The 26,023-nt window shown below is 38.2% G+C and overlaps 2 protein-coding genes across 8 annotated transcripts in view; one reads left to right on the top strand and one right to left on the bottom strand.

The window, feature by feature from the left end:
• The window catches only part of LOC143344550 (uncharacterized), a 111,058-nt gene extending 90,896 nt beyond the window's left edge, over positions 1–20,162 (bottom strand). For all 7 annotated transcript variants that reach the window (XM_076770695.1, XM_076770698.1, XM_076770699.1 and 4 more), the window contains exons 1-3: positions 19,763–20,162; positions 15,418–15,799; positions 3,385–3,546 (exon numbers count right to left, since the gene is read on the bottom strand). In XM_076770695.1, coding sequence (XP_076626810.1) covers positions 3,385–3,546; positions 15,418–15,637 — 382 coding nt within the window. In that variant the 5' untranslated portion in view covers positions 15,638–15,799; positions 19,763–20,162. The remainder of the gene's footprint in view (positions 1–3,384; positions 3,547–15,417; positions 15,800–19,762) is intronic.
• LOC143344359 (very long chain fatty acid elongase 7-like) lies at positions 6,432–9,380 on the top strand. The gene is made up of 4 exons (XM_076770349.1): positions 6,432–6,625; positions 7,259–7,530; positions 8,629–8,931; positions 9,000–9,380. The coding sequence occupies exons 1-4, from the start codon at positions 6,580–6,582 to the stop codon at positions 9,165–9,167; spliced, it is 789 nt and encodes a 262-aa protein (XP_076626464.1). The 5' UTR covers positions 6,432–6,579; the 3' UTR covers positions 9,168–9,380.
• Positions 20,163–26,023: the final 5,861 nt, after the last annotated feature.

Genomic DNA, 26,023 nt, shown 5'->3' with positions numbered 1-26,023 from the left:
ACGACTTATCTGTACTATGAAGTACTATAAATCTCAATATCGTATTTTTCCAACGTATCAGATATTTTGTAGTGTTTCGATATTGCAAAGCTGGTTTTTATTTGTACGATAATTTATCGTGCTTGCACAACTAGTCGTCTTGTTATTACACCGTGGTCAAGAATGAGTGTTCATGCGATATTTTGTGAAAATAATTTCAGACTACATTTCGCGTGTAAAGGAAATTAATATATTCGACACGATACGTATAGAGAGATAATAATTAATTAATTGTCATATACAGTGATATGAAATATTAGTAACACTACATTCGACGAGTAAATGCACTTTTAATAAAATACTTAACCTCTTTGAGCAGATGATCCCAAACTGTGCAACGCGGAATAGTTTATATTTTCTAGGAAAACAGTACGACAGCGACATCTATTGGGAACTTCCAGAAAATACACTTATACCGTTCTGCTCTTCTCTAATCCACAATAAAATACTTATTCAACGTAAAAATTACAGTATGCAATTCTTATAACATAAAATTTACAAATCTTAGTATTTGTGACTAAGATCTTTTGTTATTTGTAATGTAATTTTGTTAATAAATACAATAGCATTCGCAAGTATAGGTTATTTTCAACACAACGTTTCAGTCATTTTGTAGCACTACCAATAACATTAACATGATAAAAAGTTTATAAATATTAGTTGAAGTTCTTGTTTAGATATGCAATATACGCGATGAAATAAAACAAATTTAGTACAATGACGTAATTCTATTATACAGGGTGTTGTTCGTCCACCTCTGTTATGGGGGATTCTAGAGGCCAAAATGAGACGAAAATCAAGAATACCAATTTGTTGATGGAGGCTTCGTTAAAAAGTTATTAACAATTAAATTCAAAAATTTCAAATCATACTAAAAAAATTATATTTAGTCACAGGGGGCAATTGCAAGCATTTTTGGTCATTAGACATACCCTCGAAATCTTACCCATTTTCAAGAAAAAAATTCGAGAAGGTGTGAAATTTTTCAACAAAATTAAAAAATTTCATATCGTTCTAAAAAAATTATTTTCGGTTGCAGGGGTCGATTATAATTATTTTTGGTCGATAGACATAACCCCGAAATCCTACGTATTTTCGAGAAAAAAATTGTTTACTGAAAATATAATTTTTGGCCAGAAATGTCTGCCCGAATTTTCATGCGAATCTTTAAAACGTCATAACTTCTGAACGGATTGAACGATTTTAATGTTTAAAAAAACAAACTACGCGTATTTTGGTGAAGAATATGTACAAATTGCAAAAATATTCGAAAAGTTGGGCCTTGACCCCGCAAAATGAGAAAAACCCCATAAAAATGGTCCAATGTTCAAACAGCCATAACTCCTACAATTGTGAATATATTTCAATGAAACTTTTTTCTGAAGTAGAGCTCATGGGTACCTACAAAAAAGTATTAGACAACTTTTCTGTAGGGTATCAAATAAAATTACTAAAAATGAAAAAGGAATTTTTGAGAAAAATCGACAGGGTGCCTTAATTTTTCGGCGAAAAAAAAAAATTTCGAATCGTTCTGAAAAAATTATTTTTCGTTGCGGGGGTCAAATACAATCATTTTTGGTTAATAGACATACCCTCGAAATCCTGCGCATTTTCGAGAAAAAAATTCGAGAAGGTGAGAAATTTTTCGACAAAATTAAAAAATTTCAAATCGTTCTAAAAAAATTATTTCCGATTGTGGGGGTCAATTACAATAATTTTTGGTCAACAGACATAACCCCGAAATCTTGCGCATTTTCGAGAAAAAAATTCAGTACAGTCGAAACTTCAAACGTTAATAACTGTTTAACGAAGCCTTCATCAACAAATTGGTATTCTTGATTTTCGTCTTATTTTGGCCTCTAGAATCCCCCATTAAAATTTTTCCCAGGTGTGACCGAACACCCTGTATATCTACATTTGCTGGTTGCAAACGTAGACTATAAAATAATGAATTTATAATGATCAACTATAAATATAAATAATTATCGTCTCGATAAGCTTGTAAATATCTACGGTGGTATTCCACGAACGAAGAGTGGTTCCGAAAACGAACGACCACGGTTTGGAAGTTTTTTCTACTCACCTTGAACCTCCGAAGTGTTTACACTAGTCTTCAGCAGTATAGTTTTACGAGAATACTTAGAAAGTTCATAAAGGTTTGATCTCAGGACGGATATGGCTCATCCTTTCACTTTATACGATGTTAAGCTGACTTATCTAATCGCAACTGCTGATAGACTATAGCACAGCACGGAACAGAACGATATCACGCGTTAAATAACTATTTATCTAAGCATCGTGCACAGCGATAGTGTCTATTTTTACAAAATGCTTTATTATTAATAACAGAATGATGTAACCTTGTTTCTTCAGATAAAACAATTTACTACACACAGTATGGCAAATTGTAAAAGTTAAACAACGTACAAAATAACTACCTTTTCACCTTTTTTTATCATTGCTATTCTAAGTCAGACGTAAGCCTAGAAAGAACGAACGAGAAATTGTCAGATTTCATTTTTACAAAAGTCAATGAATCGAAGGATCAACTTAAAGGAGAAAGTAGACCGCGGCGTCCACAATGCTCACTGCCACGAGTTTCCTGTGAAGCGAGAATGAGGTTTCACAAGATGCATTCCGAGACAAAATACCGCTCACCTTAACGTCTTTAATGTCATACGTTTTACAGTAACTTCGACGTAACACGTTTCTCTTTAAATAATAAAAAAAAAAAAAAATATTTACCAGCAGCGTGTATAAAATAAAAAAAATTTCCCCTTTAACTTCTTTCGTGAATTATCAAACGCGAATAAATTTAATCCTCTAATTTTTATTAAAAATAATGGATCCTATGCCCAGAATTCGTACTAACGAATGAATTACCATTTTAGGTCTTGTTTACGTATGCAATAACTGTATTTCGCGTTGCTAATTGACCAAAACAAACTACAAGTCTCTCTAGCTAAATAACAGAGTTAATTTTCGCCAGAAGATCTCGCAGGAAAATATCATCCTAAGTGCAAAATCGTTTCGTACTCTTTGTAACGTAATTAACAGCGTGGCACACAGCCCATGTTCGGAATTGTTGCCAAATGGACAATCGACGGTCTAGTCCAAGAGCTTCGTTAATTTTAGACCTATTGTTATAGTGTTCGAGGCACGTAACAATCTAGACGGTTAATTATATATAAACGGAATTCGTTATTGCTCGTAAAAGCCAACAGAAAGAAAGGAATAGACCTCGTTTCAAAGAATGTTTATAATTTTCATTTTCAAACAGCAATTATAAATATCATTTCAAGTTTTATGCTTAACGAAATAAATACTTTTTAATTATGATCTCACCTCCCGATCTCTGCTTCGCTCGTATGTGTATCACGCTTTCGGTTTCCGAATCCGAACCGACCCAGTAGGTGGTACCACTGCGTTCAGAGTCGCTTTGCAGATCGTCCGACGTTTCTTCTAAAATGGTCTCTAAAAAGTCCACTTGTTGCACCAGCACTGTATCTGCAAATAAAAATGACACAAGTCTTAAAAACAGCATTAAAAATACAAATACTAAGCTTATATGTTTACGCTGATAAACTTTCCTAACCTAAACGTGTATTTACCCTTCTACGTATTATTTCTTTACTCGACATTTCATTTTATACTGCATGTAACTGTGTAACAATAAAAGCATTGACATATTACTACTGTTATACCATCGAAACAAAAATTCTAATTGAGTTAGGTTAGGTTAGGGATTTTCATTTTATACTGCATACAATGGTGTAACGATAAAAGCATTAACGTAATACTGTCATTATACCATCGAAACAAAAATTCTAATTAAGTTGAGTTGACCTTTATTTCGCCTTTTAATTCAAGCACGCTTTATCCTCATTTTGTGCACACGAAAGCATCATGGCCGTAACGCAACGTTACTGTTAGTACCAAAAATTGATTATACAAGCTACTGCATGGAAACTTTGAACTTTTACGCGTTATTGTGTCGTCAAAGGTTGGTAACAGCGGAGCTACAATCGCAAATAAAAGATAGCGTGTAAACAATAATGTAATTTATAAACAGACGACAGTCGTGGAAAGAGACGTTTAGTCGATAATCGTACGAATCGTTGGAAAATCAATTTGTTTAATATCAAATTAATTTTAGCAAACTTGTTTACACTTAAGTCATCTCGAGGTCATATTATAGTCATCAATATTCATTTAAGATCAATTGCGATACGGTGTCAGTAAGAATAATCAGATCTACTTAACAAAACATCACGATCTTGATATTTCGAAGAATGTGAACTTAAAACCTTCGAAAACACCTATACGCGTAATTTGAAATTATTCTAAATATTACAATGTGAAGGTTAACGATGCAATCGCGAATGAATATTGCTTATTATAATAGTTTCAGTCTTTGTTCGTTTTAAAGAAAATGATTCACTTCACCGACGAGGTTAAAGAGATTAAAGAGGTTAGAGAGGTTAAGGAGGTACAAATATACTTTGGTTAATTAACCGGTCAACTAGTTTATGTTGGCATGTTTATGTATATGAAGACCACGACGAACCAACAAAACGTCCATTAAAATTTATGACGTTTTTTTTCGCTGGCATTGCAAACTTCCAAGAGCTCGACGCGAACGAATTCGAACAGAAGCAACGGTCTGATGGAATCGCTCGAAAAGCCGCGATCGCGATAAAAACGTCCCCGTTCTCGGATTTCGTCTGGCGAAAGCGTGCGATGAACACATGGACGGAGGAAGACGGAAAAGAAAAACAAAGAAAGATGAACAGTAGACACTGGAAACCTCGACGCAGCTGCAAAAACTGATTAAGTTCCCTACATTAAAAAAAAAAAAAAAGGCTACTATTTACCTTTCAACCGAAACAATTGAAATAGAAATATCAAAGTTTTAACGATTATTCGACGTTCGTCCGCGAGCAAAAGATCGCTCGAAACGTTTAAAATTCACGTAGACATTTTTTTATTAGTTAGAGAGGTGTCGAGCCCCTATAGATCCCCACCCTTCCTTGTATTCGTCACCGACTGAACACACTGTTCAAACCTAACCTAACCGTGACTCATTCTGGATACGTTTGCGGAGCATCGCCGGACTCCTACGTCCAATGTGACCACAATTATTACGTTTCGAGATAACGTAATCGTTTTCAACATCGCGGCAGGACATCCACCTCACTTGCGGTATTGTTATTCAGTGTTTCTCAATCATCTTTGGCTCGTGGCCTCCACCTCGGTTTTATTTATCTCCCGTGGCCCCTATATCACACGATTGCTATTCATCGATCAAAATAATAGCGCATCGTTTATTTATGACACGCTGCGTCGGATGATTTGTGCTCAGTTTCGAGAAAATTGGGTCGTGAATTTTTCGTCGTGAAATTTAATTTGCTTAATATATTTTTCTCTCAGCGTCGGAGTATTTTCATTGGGATCCGTTATAGGCTTCATTTGCATAGAATAAAATGGCGCTTCGAGGGTTGTACAAATGTTAAGGATGGCTCTGGAACACTTCCGTGACGATCAAAGCGAATGGAAAGACACGTAAAGCTCGTTCGGTGCTCGACGCGTAAAAGCATGCAGATACAAAATAAATAAACACATCCGTAGTTTCGTTAAAAAAAAAAAAAAAGAAATTGTCGAGCCCGAAACCATGCTCGATGGCACAAAAATGGCGATGGTTTATCTGAACGGATGATCTGTTTTAACCTCTTGTTTTACGATTTAATTTGTAATTAATCTTTGCATAACAGCGCCATTTTCTCTATTACTATTTTTGATAGAATTTTTAACGTCGAAAGGTTGCACTCACTGTGTAATTCCAATTGGCGGTCGTCAATATATAAATTATATATTCGATAAGCCCATAAATAATTATCAGACTCTTAATATATTTTAATAGACGTATATAGATCTCAAGATTAATAGATGTATACATATAATATATTTATTATATATTAAATATATATTAAAGACTTCTGTCCCAAGACTTTTGTTTCCAAAGTTGAAGGAGTTACAAACAATTTAATATTCTCCATCGAAGTTCGAATATTTCTTCTTATTTTTTGGGAAAACGTGTTGCATTAAACGATGATTATGTAAATAATAAAAAGAAAATCGTTACGAAATAATTTCTTCGTACATTAACATTTCAATGCAACTTCCGAATACGTAAATGAAGCTTTAAATTGTAAATTATCAATAAAATGTGCGACTGCCATGCACTGCATGATAATTTCACAATTTATTTAAAAAAATGTTCCACTTCACAGTTCCTGAGAACCACAAATATAGCGTGCACGATCAATTCATAGTTAATATTCATAATGCATAGTCATACTGGTCATGTATACATATATAAAACAAATTATTGACACAATTCCACTATTGTTCTCCGGAGTAGGTACGAAAAGCATTAAAAAAATTGGCAACTCGGATCCTAAATTATATTTATACTTAACCGTGAGCGTTAAATCGGCGTAAATTCATAAACACATAAATTCTAAAAAAAAGAGGATCACCATGGGTCTAGTGGAGCTGTACCATTATCTTAATACGGATCGTGCTGGTGAGTAGCAAGATTAATTCGTTATTTATAAAGTGTAAAACGTAATTCAGGATACGAAACCGATTACTCGTGCAAAATACCTGAAGTTCGTGTCTATAAACAAATACCGACAGTGATAAGTTTCCAAAATAATAAGACAATTGTTTAATTCTCAGTTTCGTTAAATCTAAAACTTGTAACTCGTTTTTGATTTAAATATGGCGTGAATCGTTGAAAATATTCGACGAGTTAAATGGACATGGACTTGTTCTAATGCACTTTCGATCTCCGATTCTTTGTGTGCACTATTTTTTCTTTTAATCGTAAAGAGTGTAATCGAGAATGAAAATAACAGATTTTGTAAAAAGCAGATTGTGCCCACAATTAACGTTCACGAGCGTAGATTAAAGGAGACACGTCGAATTAGCGAAATATTTAATCGATTCGAGGATACGTGTATTTCTATTTCCTCGAAGACGAAACTATTTTTTCATTCCACGTTATTTCTCGCGATTTTTTAATTTTTTTTTCAATCGTGTCCGTGTATCGAAAATTTGAATGGGAGAGACAACATTTTTAAATTCAATTTCCAACAAATTCTGTCGCGAATACTTTTCCTAAAAATGTCCAATTGTTTTGTAAAATATTTTGCAGACATGAGGACGAATGACTGGTTTCTCATGAGTTCTCCTATACCGATTACACTCATCTTGTTTTCGTACTCATACTTCATTTTTCGATGCGGCCCAAAATTCATGGAAAACAAACAACCATACGGCTTGCACAAATTGGTTAGAGTCTATAACCTAATTCAAATCATATTAAATGCTATGACAATCTACCTTATAGTGGATTCTGGATGGATCGAGGACTTTTTCATATATTGCGTTCCACCCAATTATGACCCAACTCCAAAAGGAATCAAGGTAAGTTTCAATAATAAAATTTGAGACGCCATTTTGAGTCAGTAAGTAGTGAGTATATGAGTAGACCTTACAACTAATGTATTTTTTCGGACCATTTTTCTAGGGCTTTAGAGCCTCATTAATACGCATTGTTTTTAGAATTTTTTTTTAAATTTCACACCTTCTCGAATTTTTTTCTCGAAAATGAGTAGGATTTCGGAAATATGTGTATTCATCAAAAATGATTGTAACTGACCCCCGCAACCGAAAATAATTTTTTTAGAATGATTCGAAACTTTTTAATTTCGTCGAAAAATTTGTCTACCTTTCGGAATTTTTTTCTCGAAAATGAGTAAGATTTCGGGAATATGTATATTCACCAAAAATGATTGCAATTGACCCCCTCAAACGAAAATAATTTTTTTAGAATGATTCGGAACTTTTTAATTTCGTCGAAAAATTTGTCTACCTTTCGGAATTTTTTTCTCGAAAATGAGTAAGATTTCGGAAATATGTACATTCACCAAAAATGATTGTTATTGACCCCCTCAAACGAAAATAATTTTTTTAGAATGATTCGAAACTTTTTAATTTCGTCGAAAAATTTGTCTACCTTTCGGAATTTTTTTCTCGAAAATGAGTAAGATTTCGGGAATATGTATATTCACCAAAAATGATTGCAATTGACCCCCTCAAACGAAAATAATTTTTTTAGAATGATTCGGAACTTTTTAATTTCGTCGAAAAATTTGTCTACCTTTCGGAATTTTTTTCTCGAAAATGAGTAGGATTTCGGGAATATGTACATTCACCAAAAATGATTGTTATTGACCCCCGCAAACGAAAATAATTTTTTTAGAATGATTCGAAACTTTTTAATTTCGTCGAAAAATTTGTCTACCTTTCGGAATTTTTTTCTCGAAAATGAGTAGGATTTCGGGAATATGTGTATTCACCAAAAATGATTGCAATTGACCCCCTCGAACGAAAATAATTTTTTTAGAATGATTCGAAACTTTTTAATTTCGTCGAAAAAAGCAGGAATTACTGTGAATATGATATGCGTGTGTTTGTTGTTTCTATATTACTTCTATAAGATGGAAAATAATATCGTTACAGATATGTGCAGTATCCTATTATGGACTTATCGTGAGAATCGTTGATTTATTCGAGACTATCATTTTTGTACTGAGAAAGAAGAACCGACAAATTTCGTTCTTGCACTTGTATCACCATATTTCATCGGTCATCATGTCTTGGTTGAACGTTAAATACGTATCCACTGGCATGTCGCTCACGATTGGTATTGTCAATGCCATAATACACGTAATAATGTACACATATTATTTATTATCAACCTATGGACCGAACATACAACGAAAGCTTCAACCATTCAAACCATTGATTACCTTAGCGCAAATAGTAAGTGTTTAAAAAATAATTTTTGCACACTTTTTTCGTTACACTTATCGTTCCTTTTTTACGAACAGGTACAATTCGTTTTTCTGATACTCTACCTGCTACACGGTTTAAGACCCGCCTGTCATGGATTAATAATCCCAGCCGCCGTAATGTTCGTGAACTTATCGATCAACTTGATCTTTTTTTATAACTTTTACAGGAAGAATTACATGTCAAAGAAAAGTAAAGCAAAATAATATTTAAGAATTAGACATTTGTGTAAGATTTACTTTTAAATTCGAAAGAATACCAGTATATTGAGAGGATAGAATTTCACCCCTGTGTCTAATTCTATCCCCTACTCTATCTATTGTATTAAATGCTGCAGTCTGGCGAGAATCCTGTAAGCCTATGCTAAATATAGTTTTAATAAGCTGACAAAATAAATAAAAGCATTCGTTAATTTTAATGTAACTTTCGAGTGTTTGTTATTTGATACCAATTACGTTATTTTACATAGACTTATTAAATCGTTTGTTGATAATACAAATTCACAGTATCTTAATATCAAGTGAACAATTTCGAAACTCTACAAGAAAGTATCCAAAATGGATTTGAGACTGTTTGAAGAACACCTGATATTTTCCAGTAAATACAGAATTTTCATTAGTCATTTATCGCTCAGAAAGTAAGGTACGTAAGACATTTGTTAAATTGTTTCTCTGTCACATCGTTAATATTATTTTATTGATTGCAGAGAACGAGTAATCTTAAAATTTTTCTTTCAGAATTCCAGATAGAAATCAGAGAGATTTGGTGATCAGAGGAGCCAAAGGATCCCTTCAGATCCTGCAAACTTCGTCTTCGTATACATTTGCAACGATTCATGTAACATCCTTTTAACGTTTCCACCTGTAGAGTATCTGAGAAAAATCTGGAATACAATTCCAAACGTTAGAAAAGAATAATAACATCGTCGACAAGAGGATACGGATGGATTTAGTTTTAGACCACCCTAGAAAGACCAATTTGGTACCCTCAACGTTGCCTAATTCGTGTCCACGAACATGATCTATACAGGAAACGTCAAATGATCGTGGTAATTGTGATCAACAACGAATACGTCGGATAAAAGTGGTCCTAATATAGACCCTCGTGATACACCGCGTGTGACTGACCGAATGGATGAAAATTGAGAAGCACCGACACGTCGGTTATGACCTGTTCGACGCGACTGGTAAGGTAGGAACGCAACCACGTGACAGAGAGCGACATGGGTCGTAGTTCAACAACCAGCTGACCACGATCGAGCGTGTCAAACGCTTTAGAGAAGTCAAGTCATGTAACAAACGTTTACACACTGCCTGTCAATAGCGCGTATCGCATCGGAATACAAAATAATAGGACTCTCTGAGAGTCCTACCTGAGAGAGAGAGAGACTACCCAAGCCTTCACCTAATTCTGTTTTTATATTGTATTTATAATCATTGTTTTACGCGACCCAATTAACGATCGTTCAACTTTAATCGTTGCTTCGGATTAAAATTTCCTCGACGCTACCCCCACGAAGCGTAACGTTATTTCGAATTCTTCGCGCTCTCCAAAACGACTGGTTACACCGTAGGAATTGCCGATGTCTGTTACGATTCGTTGGTAAGTGTAGCACGCTGCATAACTGCATACAGCAGTGTGCAGTGACAGAACGAACGCACTCGAACCGTTAATTCAGAGGTTACTCTGGCGGAAAGGACCAGCATTAGCGTACACTTTCATTCTGCTCGCGAACCTTACGTAACGAAAGAGCAAAACTAACGTCTACCGTGTAGCGAGTATCGCACGTGTGCGAAAGAAAAATTATATAATTAATTGCATCGCAATCGAGCCGTGGGTAATTGGTCGATTCTTTCAGGGCGGGCTTTTGTCGCCGAAGGTGGCGCCGATTGTTTCGTTACAGCAAATCTTGGACGACTGCGAGGAACACCGAAAGGATAACATAAGAGTTAACACAATATGAAACTTATTTTGTATTCTCTGTTAATGGAACCTTTACTAATACATTTGTGTGGTTCTTGTGATTTAAATAAGACCAAACGCGATATAATTTGGATCATATTTTAACGAGTGTATATTTAATCACATTTAACACGATCTTATACTCTGTTAGAAATAGGTTAAAAACAAATTGTATCGTGTTTGGTCTTGTTTTAATGGGAAAACTCTTGCAAATACATTGGTAAAAGTTTCATTAAAAAAGAAACAAATATAAAAGAGTTCCTTTGTACGACGTACTATGCATTGTTCCACCGACATTCGAGCTCAGGTCAGGTTACATCAGGCGGTTTGCTCGACGTTGAGCTTTGTAGCGTCTAACAGGGGGTGGCTACCGTTCACTTATCCGATCGAAAATGACTCGCAGTTGACTGCGGGACGGTTGAAGTTTCTGACACCTGTTGGCGAACACCTTTTGTGGAACCGCGAGGAACGTCGTTATTGCAATCGCACGCCACGAGAGCGCGGCTCTTTCTGTGGCTTGAAACTCCAAAGAACGTGTATATCCGTAACTTTCCACGAGTGGAAAACGATAACGCTATCGAATTAAACATTACGTATCTACGCGACCCGTTCACAGACGTCACAGAACAGAATCTATCGAGTTGAAATTAAAATTCTCGTAATAAAAAAAAAGTACCGAATATTCCAGTTACGGAAGAAGAAATAAATGCACCGATCCATGGAAAATAACAGCGTGCAATTTCGAACCAATAATAAACGCTGTGCAAGAATTCGGTTCCGTTTCGTTCAGAGTAAGCAGACGATCGCTACGTCTGTAATTCTTTGTAAATGATTCGTTCAATTCAATCTGAATAATCAATAAAAACCAGTTACGTGATCAATGATCGTTCACTCGATTTGCAATGACGCATTCACGCGGTAATTGCAAAGCTGTTACGTGCTGACGCGTTGTCTGCCCGCACCGAACCCCTCAAATTGTCCACGAAAACTTTGTTTTCAGACGATTGGAATTGGCTCGTTGGGATTCAAGTCTTTTTTTTACCTCCTGTATAAAACATTTGAAATAAAGTATAATAATATTTCTGTGAATTACAGTACTTTGCATTTCGACTTTAAAAACGTTACTAATTGTTCAACAAGCTGGTAAATAAAATTACTGCAAATCTACCTGCACTATTTAATAAAATTCTTGGCGAGTCATATGTTGTTCTTGATGTATTTCATTCTGCCCGGAGATTTCATCTGGATAAAAATTTAACGTCAATGTCGAATCTAGAACATATTTAAGGTGGATAAAAAAATTGATTCAAAGTGTTCGGCCACCCGTGGGAAAAATTTTAATGGGGGATTCTAGAGGCCAAAATAAGACGAAAATCAAGAATACCAATTTGTTGTTGGAGGCTTCGTTAAAAAGTTATTAACGTTCAAAGTTGCGGCTGTAGAACGGCAATTTGTCCACCTTCTCGAATTTTTTTCTCGAAAGTACGTAGGAATTCGGGGTTATGTATAATGACCAAAAATAATTGGAACTGCTCTCTGTAACTAAATATAATTTTTCCAGAACGATTTGAAATTTTTTAATTTAAACGTTAATAACTTTTTAACGAAGCCTCCATCAACAAATTGGTATTCTTCATTTTCGTCTTATTTTGGCCTCCAGAATCTCCCATTAAAATCTTTCCCACGGATGGCCGAACACCCTGTGTGCTTCTTGCGACCAGGGACGGGGTGAAATCAAAGTTTCTTCCATATTGGAGCAGACTATTATTACCTCTTTTTTTTCTCCTAAAGCGCGAAGATTAGACTTAATGACGATTGTGAGAACAAATCGTCCTCCAGGAACGCAATTTGTCTTGCACAAGTGCAGGAGCACGCACCGCTTTGCAACATCATGGAAGGGAACCAGCTGTTGCAGTCGTCTGTTGCCTGTTCGTTCCGCAACCGACGGACGTGAATAATCCATCGACTTGCACAAAAATAATCGCTGATCTACCTCGCTTTGTGCACGCGTGTGTTGCTCTAATCGCGTCGATATGACGCAACCGAAGAAATCGAAGAAACAACGCAATAACACGCGCGTCCGAACAAACAAATATGCAGAGCATTCGTACGATCGAACCCAAATTATCCGTCATTACTTCCGCGTTACCGAATACAACAAACATCAAGAATATATTTACTATTTAAGTTTAATCCTCGACGATATTCAAATCGTTGGTATATAACACGTTTAACAAGATCTTCCTGATTAGTTAGCGATTTGTTATTCCGTGATCCAACTCCAATTATCCTCAATTATTTTCTATGCGAACGAATATCAAAGACGAAGTAAACAACATTCGATACATTGATACTTAACGTATGTACAATTAAAGTGCATTTGTTACTAATTATTTTCATAGGATTCAATATAAGAGATGCAAGGAACTAAATTGAATTTCATGTAGATATTTGAAGTTTATCTCGGGCCCAATTATTTGACGTCAAAGATGGAAGAAATTAATAATGGTTTACTCCGACGTTTTGTGTTATCGAGGACAGTCCAGTTGGGTGAAACACTCTGGTGTTTCGCGTGATCATGCGAACGTTCGTTTCACCCTCGGTGCTTTCGATCCACGGGAACCTCGTACGTAAATTTCTAGACGCGATTTACGGAAACTTCGCTAGTGTCCGTGGCGTCTTCCTTCGCCTAATGGAAATTTCATGACCGGCACCCTGCCTGTTCTCAGATGTAATTTTTCATTAACTCTCGCGCGCTCGCCCACGGTTATAGAAAGTAGCTCGCATCGAGTCTACCAGTTAACAAGCGATTTGTATGCAAACCCGCACCATTTTCTACCCGATGGAAATCACGGTAACGATAGAAGTCTCCGCCAATATCTAGAGCGTAGATGAGCAGAATGACTTCCAGGCTTCGATGCAAACGGTCCGGTTCCCAGACAGATATAATAAACGCCGACAACCGTTCATCGAGCTAATCGTCGCTAGTTTCGATAACAAGCTCTTACGCGATCCAACTTGAAAAACTCGTGGAAAGAAGTTGGTAATCGGAAAACCCAAAAATAAGCGTTCCTGAAATAAACGTATTTGTCCCGGAATTTCTGCCAGAAATGGTCCAAAAGGTGCGGCGAACTAATTCGTACGACGGTCGCGTTGCCAAAAGGGAAACAACGCGTAACTGCAACCGATAGGACTGAAATTTCCTAAAGAATTTATTTCGAAGCCTCTAGAATTTTGGCGTGATGCTTTATCTTGCGACCAAAAGCAAATTTTTTAGTTTTCTTTTTTGCTCCAGAGTTTCTCAAAGGGGAGAGTACGGTCACCCCGAGTGGGTCACGAGTGAAAGCTGAGGGGGAAAAATGAGAATCAGCTTACGAGCAGACTACGAAAAATATCATCAAATAACACTATTTTTTTTGTGTCTGCCGCAATTGCAACGAATTGCAATAATTTTCCTCCGTGATTCTGGATTCGTCGTAACTATTCTTGCGCGAATGTAAAACGGAAGCTGAGAAATCCGCATAAATTTAATAGATTGCTCACGATACGCCAGTCACTTCTTTTTCAAGTATGACTGCTACAGATGCGGTAAATCAGAAATAATGAAAGCGTGATATATAATTTCTAATGCGGAAATTTACAGTGCATGCTATATCGTATCTCGCCTATTCAATCTTACTTGCATCTTCGATAAATCGTAACTCTGTTTAGGAATTTTCTTTCGCCGTGTTCCCGTCTTTTTATTTTATAAAACGAAGTTCGACTGACGATTAAAAAGGTAAGTCACGATGTCGAGTCTTTAGGAGTTGATATTCTCAGTTATGTACTTCGCGCTCGACAGTTGGTGCCAATTACCGTGAACCATTAAACCGTGTCGTAATATCGCGTTGCTGCAAGACCTATGACCGAAATACAGGGTGTCCTACTTAACTGGGCCACATTAAATACCTTCGACGGTGTACGTGATACAAAGGAACATCTACGGACCGTGTTGCACGATTAGCGAGCTGGAGACCTAATAAACGCCACGGTTTCACAATGACGATATCCATTACAAGCGTCGTTAAATAATAATTGCAATAACTTTCCAAAACATTATTCAAACTTGCTACTTTTCTACAAAAAGAAAACTCATCTTGCGCGTCTTAATTTAACCCTTCGTGCGGAAGTACGAAGTTGGAACATCGAGTATCGTGGCGGGATAGTTCAGCGTACTATCGACAATCTCGTGGAAAAATTTCCGAATAATCGACCCAACATAGTTCCTCCTGCAAAACTATGTTTTACTTATCTGCTTTTTGTTTCAGCAGATATTATCGATGGAAGAGGCAAGCAATATCGAGTAAATTATAGAGGAATTTTCAAAAACCGACGTTCCGTCAGGTGTGCCCCGAACAGCTAGTTCGTGGCAAAGACCGGTCACAGTGCAGGAACAAACGGTCGTTGCTTTTGTTAACTGGAAAAAGAGAAAGTGAAACGGTAAACAGTACGAACCATTAGTCCGTAGATCCTCGTGGTCGGGTTGGAAATGGGAATGGTGTTGCAGTTGGAAGCCGTAGGCCGGAAGCCACGGATTCGGTCCATTCACCAAGTCCATGTCGCCGGATTCGCCCAAGGTCGGTGGCTCCTCCTCGTCCTCGGCGGCAACGTCGAGCACCGGCGACGATGCCAGCGTCGTCGTCGCCGTTTCGTTCGTCTCCTCGTTCGTGCTCATCTCCAGCTGTCGGCGACAGAGACGTAGCCAGCTGCGTTCGGTGACTCCCGATCATTAACCGCTTCGTCGAGCTGCGAGCCTTCCTTCCGTTTTTCCACGGTCACCCCCTCGCGCTCTATATTCTTTCTCATCGCGTCCGTGCACCTTTCTCCGGTTCCATCTCTGCAACGAGTACAAAATCTTCGATATCCGTGCGTGCCCCTTGGCGCATTTAAATTCCACGCGGCGAACCTCCCTTCTCTTTCTCTTTGTTTCGCTCCGGGAGGACGAGGACGAGCGTAACGGGAGAAGGAAGTTTGTGAAATTACGTAACAATGGACGTTAAGGACTTTTTCGCCCAGTCAAACGTACACCAAAGTTTCGATGGTCAAACGTTTTTATTTAACGTTGAATTTTAGTTTCTAACTTGTAACTAATTGGCTTCGTCAAATACGGAGTGTACGGCCACACGTGGGAAAAATTTTAATGGGGAATTCTGGAGGCCAAAATAAGACGAAAATCAAGAATACCAATTTGTTGATGGAGGCTTCGTTAAAAAGTTATTAACGTTCAAAGTTCCGGCTGTAGAAAGGCAATTTGTCCACCTTCTCGAATTTTTTTCTCGAAAGTGCGTAGGAATTCGGGGGCATGTCTATTCACCAAAAATGATCGTAACTGCTCCCTGTAACTAAATATAATTTTTCCAGAACGATTTGAAATTTTTTAATTTTGTCGAAAAATTTCACACCTTCTCGAATTTTTTTCTCGAAACTGGATAGGATTTCGGGGTTATATGTAATGACAAAAAATGATTGTAACTGACCCACGCAACCGAAGATAATTTTTCCAAAACGATTTGAAAAATTTTTTTTTCGCCGAAAAATTTCACCAACATTCTTTTATCAAACACGACCGACAAATCAACGTGCGTGGGTTTGTTTCGAGCAGATCCATTTTGAAAATTCGCGAAGCGTACTACATTTCAACGTATCGCTTCTTCGCTTATCTGTAATTGTGTTAGTATTTGTAAACATCGATGGTAATACAGCACTATCGGTTCTCTGTTGATCCTAAGACCTTTTAACTGTGAGTTTGTGTCAAGTTATCGCATACGACAAGATACAACAACCAAGAATATACGGATACGTTGCTTGCATCAGGAGCTTATAGACGACAATGTTTCTGCTGTAAATAGATTCATTTTTCATCAAGTTACATTTTACATGAAGTATTAGAGATTTGGTCACTAAGATCACAGCTCCCACTTACTATTTATGAAGTTGCATCGTCAATAAGCTCTACAAAAAGTATTTACATTAACAAACACTTTGACAATAACCTTGATCTTGACATACAGCGTACAACAGTACTCGAGGAAAAGGGACTTTCTTCTTCTTTGCATTATATGTTTGCTTATTGTTAAATTATTACTAAAAAAAAATATATGTTTTCTAGAAGACAAATTGAGCTTTCGATACCATGCACCTATTTCCTGCTTTCTTTCCTATCTTTTAAATTATTTCAAAGAGAAGTTGAAAATGTCGAGTGTTAACTTTATACTGACGCTCGCCGTCGTGCTAAATAATATCAAATAAAAATTTCCTAACGGAGGGATAATAATTCAGCTGTTATTCGAATAAAATTTTGCTCTGGCATTTACATTGCAATGGGCAAAAGGAGAAAAGTGGTATCTACAACCGTGACCGCTGTGTGTAAGTTAAATATTGCTACGAGGCCACGGATTTAAACGACGCGGGTTGGAATTCTTACGCATGCGTAATTGGATAAGGATCGGAGAGGTTGTCGCCCCCTCGCGATCCACGCTGCTTCCCGAAACGCATACACGCCGAAGAAAGAGGAAACTTTATTGCAGTCGTATTTCTTTGGCTGGATCGGCCGAAACAGTACGCGTGCTCGTAATTTTAGTGAAATCCAACCCCCCCTCCCGGTCCTGCCCCCCCCCCCTTCACCGCCTCGACACCAGTTACCGCTGCATTTTATTATTCCGATCGGTCGGAATAATTGACCACCTTCGGAGGGCCGTTACTTCTTCGCCCGTGACTTCGACCAAACGCAGCGACGCGTTGTACACTTCCGTGGGGCACGAGGCAAAATGGACTCTCGAGGGGCCCCCCTCTAAAAAAAGAACACGAATGAAAGAACAGTCGGAGGAAACAAAGAGCGAGGAAGCAAAACAGTATTCGACACTCGCGACGATCAAGGTTAAACAGAAGCGCAAACAGCGGTCGAACGGGACGCGCAATCTAGAACGCCGAGATATCGGGCACGAAAGAAGACTTTAATGTTTTCTAAATTGATGTTCCTCCTGCGTCATCCCGCTTATGCAATGCACGCGTGCTTCTGATCATATGATTCATTGTTCTAATTCGATGCAGATCGTGTTTATACGGTTAGAACTTTTCTCGAGCTTCCTGGTTCGATATGTTACGATGCATCGTCAAGGATCTGCGCGTCGCGTCGCACCTACTGCCTCTGCGATCCACGGGCCTGGTTAAGAAAAGAATATTGGAAAAATTTCACAATGTTTTTAGAGAGATACCGTTACAATAAATACAATATCGTGACTCTAGTCTTCTCTAGTAAGATACTTTTTCATATCGACGTTTTAATATAGCATTGTGCCTGGGTCGGTGGTGCTGAGATTTCAAGGGCACCTTCACTTCACTTTTAAATGAAGCTATTTGCATTGGGACAAACTTATCGTCCGCTCAAAGGCAAATGCAACCAGCTGGATGACGCGTGTTTCTCAACAATCACGTACATTGGCGATAAATTAGGCAGCAGTCGTGACTGAAAATAGTTGAACTTCAACTGTACACTGATTTCCATACGATGGTAATAAGATATAAAAATAAAATATTACAGCAGTTTTCTCATCTCACCGGATACAATATGCTTTCATCTTCCGAGACCGTGATCCCAATAACACGTTTGCGGACCTCGAGTTTGAGAAACGCTGATCTATGAGATAATTCAGTGTGCACGTTCGAACTGTACACGCTGGACCAGCGTGAGAACGCTAAGAATGATTTTCAACGAATGTTTTAATTTCAACTGTCTCTGGTTAAGCGGCATTCTCATGTCGTTTGTCAAATGTCCTTGGGCGGGCAACTTCAAAGAAAAGGATACGAACTGTTTCATTCCGCTTGCCACGTCACGCAGTCTTTTTAACAGTACCGAGAGCGGCTGACACGTTACCGCTTAATTTAATAGAATGTACAGGAGACAAGCACGAAATCACCTTTAAATACCCATAGGACAGAAAACGAACCTCGAATTTCAAAACATCTGATTTTTCTTTGTCACAAATGCTTCTATTCTTCGACAGGGATACACCGTGAAATCAAGCGTAACCGGAATTTAAAATATTTATGATTTTACATCACGTACCGCAACCTTTAACATGTTTCTGAAGGCACTTTCACTTTACATAACGTGCTTTATGCCGCAGATATGTTTAGTAATCCGGCAACGTTCGTAACGTTTATTAAAAAATTAATCGCTCCATCTATTATTGTAATGGAGGTATCAGATTCGCGTCATAAATAGATTAAGGGTATCAGCTGGAAGATTTTTATTCCGCGTATCGGAGCTACATCGTACCATGTGGTGTTTCAATTCTACAGCCATCGTGAACTGTCCAGCGAAGGTACGGGAATTTTCGAAATAATTAGCTTGTTGCCGCGAGTAAATTTGAACGCTCGATTGTTTTGTCGAACCCAGTCGACGATTTATCGAGATGAAAACACGGAGACGACACAATAGAAGAAAGAAGGGTAATGCACGGCAATATGTCCTCCCTGCCCCTGCACGTCCCGATATCCAATGAAATAAAACGAGTCGCCTCTACGCACACTTCGCCGTGACAGCTGTCAAAAGTGGCGAAGCGTCCGCCACGCAACGCAGGCGCGAGGGAGACCATTCAAAGAAGCAAGACAGAAAGGACGAAGGAAAACGAGGATAGAAAGGGAAGAGGCCGCGGGGAGGTGGACGCTCGCGTAAACACACAAAGCCTTACGCTGTTACGAGGGAGAAGGAAGTAACGTATCAAGGATAAAGGATAGAGAAAGAAGGTAAAAGAGCCGCCACAGTGAATTCCGAGTGCGACGGCGCGGCGGTGGATACCTGTCAGCGCGCATTCCACGATCCCCAACAGCGTGCTCTCGCCTCTCGTCGTTTATTACCACTAGACTTTTGCCTTCCTAACGGCAAGGACTGGCACAGTCGCACCCACAAACACACACAACGCGCACGCACCGCGACGAACTTCGTTGAACGGTATTTAAACGCACACACTGGCCGGACGGCGAATAAAAAACGTATCACTCGCCACGGTAGCCGGTGAATCGCGTGGCTGCTCGCGGCGCGAACATGGCGCACAATTCTCACGCGTTCACCATCGAGGAAGCACAGAGCCGGGGAACGACGAAGGGACCCTCCGCGACGGAAGGAAGAAACCGGTGGAACGATCCGAACAATGGAACGTGACTTAAGGACACCGGAGAGCTCGAGAGCCAGCTTTACACCGCGGGGTAAATACTAGAACAAAACTCGCCGCTTTCGCCCGCGATGCGCGGCCGTGCTGGCCAATCCCCACCCGCGCAACGCCGCCACGTGGTACAGCGCTCGACCAATCACAAACTGGTTACGCGGGGCCCCCCCGGACGTGTTCGTAAAGCCGGCTCGCTACCGATCAGTTTCTTTCTCTTCTCCTCTTGTACCGATTTAACGTTCGGGGGACGTCGCAAAGAAACACGGAGTCTGTCCTTTTGCCGATATTCTTAACCCTGCGTTGCACGCACCGTGAACGGTGACGTTGTTTAGTTTTTTCAATCCCATTGCGTCCTCTAATTCAGTGGGTTAGACGGTACCGAATGTTTAATTAATTTTTCAAATAATTTTCAATTATTCAAAGATATTGTAAAAAATGTATGCAACTCGAACATGTTTCCTTTCCGAAAATTAAATTTTAATCCTTCCATGACTAACAAGATTTACAACTTTTAATATCATCTAGCAAAGTAAACGATACGTGTACAAAGAAATCCGTATATCTATATGATTCGGATGAAAAGATTACGGATCGAATGGACGATCGACTAAAATATCTTCACGCCCAGGGGGATAAACACCAAAGAAACTCTCTAGATTTGCCTGCAGCGTCACGGATAACTTACAAATCCCCTACCCACACCGTGTCAGAACGTAACACAAGATTTACCGATGACGATATCGGATACCGTATATTCATAAAATTTCCTCGCGATTCTTTACCACGTTCATTTTTTATCGTAATTGCTACTTCCGATGAACAAAACTTTGAACCTTTATCGCTATATTTATTATTTTTCTATCTCTCTTATCTGAATTCGAAGCAAAATATCAAACGATTTTAGAATTTCATTCGTATTAACAAACCACCGATTTTAATATGTTCTTTTGTCTGTATTAAAATTGGTTTACTACTGAGATAAGTAAATAATACTTCATACCATCTTTGCATCCATTTTCATGTTATTTGTATTCTCGATTGTAGCATCCTTCGTTTTCCCCAGGTATTGGCACTTTCTATTGATTATTTAAACGATTAAATAACGTAGACGACTGCCAAGAGTTTCCTTATCGTTATCTTAAAGTTACATCTCTCGAAGTAATGACGATCCAATGTACTTTACGATGTGTGCCAATACTCGTATCCGTCTAGAAAGTGCATAGAAAACGTATTTTTATTATTATTTCTATATCACTTTAGTGTGTTACTGGCTCTTGTATAACTTACCAATCCCCCACACCACACTGTGTCGGTACGTAACGCAAGATTCACCGACGATGATACCGGATACCACACACGCATACAAATTTCCTCGTGATCGGTCAATTCTCTCACGCTTGACCCTCGCTCGTGTAGTTGTTTATCTTGCGCAGATACAAAGAGACGTGCAAACGCATTACACTTCCGCTGGCGTCTCGTCGCTTTCCTTTGAAGAAATGCCGTTTCCTTGTCAGAACGTTCCGTTGTTATCGCCAACGTTCTCATTTGCAGTGGACGAGCCGATGCAACGAAGAAATTCGCTCTCTTTCTTTGCAAAATTCCTACGATCGAAAATTTCATTTGTTGTTTAACAAGTAAAATTTTTAGCTGCGCCCGCCTTGCTAAGTTTCTAGCTACGACATTTCACCTTTTATAGGGTTTTACGTTTACGTTTACAGCGTGGTTGCATTGCTTACATACATTTGTGGTCGCAGCTCAACGGGCGTGCGGGCAATTGGAAACATAACCGTTGAGAGCTGTCTCGATGCACGACCAATACAATCAACTTAATTGATACGATGATTTGTTCAAAGAGTACAGTCAGACGTCTTGAAAGGGGGATTACTCATACTCGTTTTACAACTACGTTTCTCGACGGAATAACGTAGCAATAACAATGGGTATAATGTTGCATTGATTGCATACGAATTGGCGGTGAAAAAATATTATTAGTGTTTTTACGTGATATTATACTTTTATATCTAACTTGATGAGAACTTTAAAAAATGAAACCGAAAATTTGATCTGTTAGTTTTAATAAGAAGGCCTTGACAAGCAAATAATTAAATCACTAATCCTAAGTAATTTACGTATATTCGCTACATAATAATTAGCATTCTCACCCGTAGATCTATTTTAGGAAAGAAATGTGGGAATAACTCGATTATCTGATTAAATGATAAACAGAACGTGTAAGAAGCGATCAAGTATATACAGTTCTCTTCAACCGTTACAAAATTGTATACCTGAACGACGTAACGAGCAATTATCTCGTCAATCACGATTATCAGCTTTTAAATGAAATACTGTTGCAAGCGCGCGTATATCGAGGGTAAAACGATAAATGAATTTTACATGACGCAAATATTGCATAATTTAATTATCAAGAGAAACATTTTCACCGAGTGAAATGGCCGCACGATGATACTTGCGAACGAAAAAGGAGGGAAACGTTCTGATTGGACGCTCGAAGCTCGAGGTTCGATTTCTTGAATCTCGAAACTCTCGCCACCCGAGGTACATGCACGTTACAACGGTATACAAAAATATTGCGACGATACGAATTCAGTTTTATTTAACTAACAATAATTCGGTTGAATTTATACTCATTTTTGAATTCAGTAAAAATCAGACTTAGATCTGTTTCCCGTAAAATATGTTTCTAGATATTAGAATTACAAATACTATTCGTTACTAATTGGACACCAAATGTAAACATTGTATTCAGAATGTAGTATTCAACAGCAATAATGAATACAAAGTAGAATCAAATGTCGATATTTGTCCATCGCGGAATACAATGTAACGTCGTTCTAATTTTAATTACAAAAATCGTTCAAATATTACCATACCTGTTTCGAACGCACAATTTGATCGATTGCACAGTTACATACATTAATTTTTATTCGTCCACCACGAAATATAAATTCACCTTGTAGCTCAAATTCAACTGTTATTTCATGAAAAATTAAGGAAAAGTTGTATAACCTACATTCGTTGTTTGAAATCTTGTCTTTAGATAAGAATATTGCTCGTCTCTGTTTCGACCAGTGATCTTAACCCCTGAGCTGTGAATGTTTGACAATGGATCTAGTAATTTTTATTTTATACAGTTTCTAACGTCGCTAACTCCAGTTTTCATTGGCCAATTGAAAGCTAATAGAAATTATAATTTCGTATCTGATTTTTTTTATTTAGTAATTTTTTTCTTTATCAAATATGGTATCTAATAATAATTTCACTCATCGATATGTTCAATTTATGGGATTGGTATGACGAAACGAACAATGTTGGGTTATAAAGGGTTAAGTACCGTGATATCGTAAAGGTTAAGAACCACTGCGATAGATCGATCGGGTACGTGGATCCAGTCACCGAAACAAACGACAGGCGGCTCTGAATTCGTCTCGAGAGATCGCAGAATCCGTTCGCGGTTGTGTGTGTGCGCGACGAGTGTGTAACGGGCCACTGGCCGGTGGAATTAGTTTCTTTTTTTGAGGCAGGTCACTGACACCGAACGGCGATGGATTGACGCGGCGGGGTCAAGTTCTACGTACGCTGTCGACAGAGATTCGCGTTTAAAGGTATCGCCGAGCATTCCTTGCGGGATATCGCATTACTTACGGCACCACGATCAATCGTTCGGACTCGGTCTTTGGCTATGCAACGAACGACGCGAGTCGTAAATCGTTGCGAAAGGCGCGAACGGCATTACTCGCGGTGAGCGGTAACTATATATGCTTACTTATTGTTAGAAGGCAAAAGTGTTCCAAGCACGTGTACCTGTGTACACAAATCTGTTTGATGGTTGCTCCTTAGATAACAAGCGTGTCATAAGATGCATAGAACGATATAACCTCTCTCGACGCGTCTGCACGTGTCTCGAATCCCTCGAAACTTTTTCTACGTCTGAGCGTACAGTGGTACACGTGGAATGCAAACTCGAAAATGTTGCGAATTATTGCACAAGATGGCTCCACGTATAGATTTCATTCGATATGCGTTTTAAGAAATAACTTTTAAAGCAGAATTAATTATTTCGAACTGTTGTACAGGCGGGACAGAAAATTATTGGCACAGATATTATATTTGAAACAGAAAGCGTTAATAGAGTCATTTATGGTTTATAACTGTTCTCAGACTCTGCGTGAAAATTGGAGGTTATTCAGCTCGCGTATACGTGACTTTTTCTTTGCTGTAGAATGTTTTCGCTTTAATCTGAAATATTGAGTTAAATGATTTTATGGTGCTGTCGGACATGAAACAAGTTTATGATACTATGATAGGTTTAATTGTTTCAGGCATATATTTCTTTTCGTTTCACAGAAAATATTATTTCACAGCCAATTACGTTACTAATCGTTATGCGGCGTTCACAACCAATTAAAACTTCCGTTCGATTCGTGTAATTCGTACGACGCGGTGACACGGAAAATACGTTGATGTTTCGAGAATGCCGTTGATCTCTGAATTTTATTCAACCCTAGACTAGAATTTCTCATTGTCTTTCATTTTTCAATTAACGACCAGCAGGGTTACGTTACGCGCCTCTTAGACACTCATTCATTGAATTACCATTGCTTGTTTGATGATCACCAACTGTGTCTACATGAAGAGCCATCGTTACATTCGAATCAAGTAAAAGTAGAGCTTGTAGACATTATTTGCTCGTCATCGCATCTTATACTACACACGAGTCGTTTCCTTGATGTAATTTATATCTCGTGGTCTCCAAGATTGCCTATTAAGTACAAATTATTTTAGTAATTCTTTTTTAAAATTATATACGAATCGTGTTCCAAGCCAAGTATATAAAACGTTATTTTAAACTTAATATTCCACGTAGAACAATGAGGGATTTATTAACGAAGCATGGTTATCGCTTAAAATATTGCATACAATGAACGCCACACCTAGAAAATCGTTTGTTGCCGATAACAACTCTGTAATTTATAATAATTATTCGCAAGCGCGAAAGTATTACATATCTAAATAAATTACGCATACACGACGCAGCCATTTTCGAAGTAACTGTTTTTCACTTCTTTTAAAGTCGAAGCGGAAAACATATAAATGAATTCCTAACGTAAGAACGCCAATAACGGTGCTCTCTGCCACGAATGAGGCTAGTAATTAATTATCGAAGCACCTTGAGTAACGCCTATTTTATTTTTTTTACCTCAATGTTGCGATACCCTCGATATACGTAGCAGATGATACCGCATCTTGAGAAATGAGAGGCAATGGAGCGTCTCTTCCTCTGTTTCAAACGCAGTTTGCAATGGCGGACGCAAAAGGAGGGACTGTAGAGTCGAAACTCTCCTTTCATTGGCCAACAAACTTAATAAATTAATGTCTATTTCTGTTTATAATTTCTAGGGATTTTATCTTTTGATTCATCCATACGAGAAAAATAAAGTTTAATGACCTTAACATTCATACAGTGACGATCTTTCGTAATTTCGATAAAACATGTGTTCAGTCGTAGGAAGATTTTTTATGAATTATTTATAGATCTGTCGTCGTTTGAAGGCATCAGAGATACGTAGTCTGTCAATAAACTCGACGAAAGGCTCGTCCCGGTCGTCTGATGCCAAATTTAGCTTCAGTCGTGACGCAATAACAGTTAGCGACCATATTCGTACATCGATTCGAGAAGAGCATTAAAAAACAAAATGCATTCTCTCGGTAAAACAGGGACGGACTCGGTTGGAAAATAAGTCTCCCGTTCTACCGACAAAGTTGCCCCCTTCCTCTCACACCCACACCGCCTCCCCAATTACGTTTCTAAACACAAGCTTTTCGTTCATTCTGCTTCTTAGAATCAAATACATATCACCTTAAGGTTATTCCCA

This window comes from Colletes latitarsis, chromosome 8, assembly GCF_051014445.1.
Source record: "Colletes latitarsis isolate SP2378_abdomen chromosome 8, iyColLati1, whole genome shotgun sequence".
NCBI lineage: Eukaryota > Metazoa > Arthropoda > Insecta > Hymenoptera > Colletidae > Colletes > Colletes latitarsis.
The sequence above is the reverse complement of the archived record's forward strand: the minus strand, read 5'-3'. Positions and strand labels throughout refer to the sequence as shown.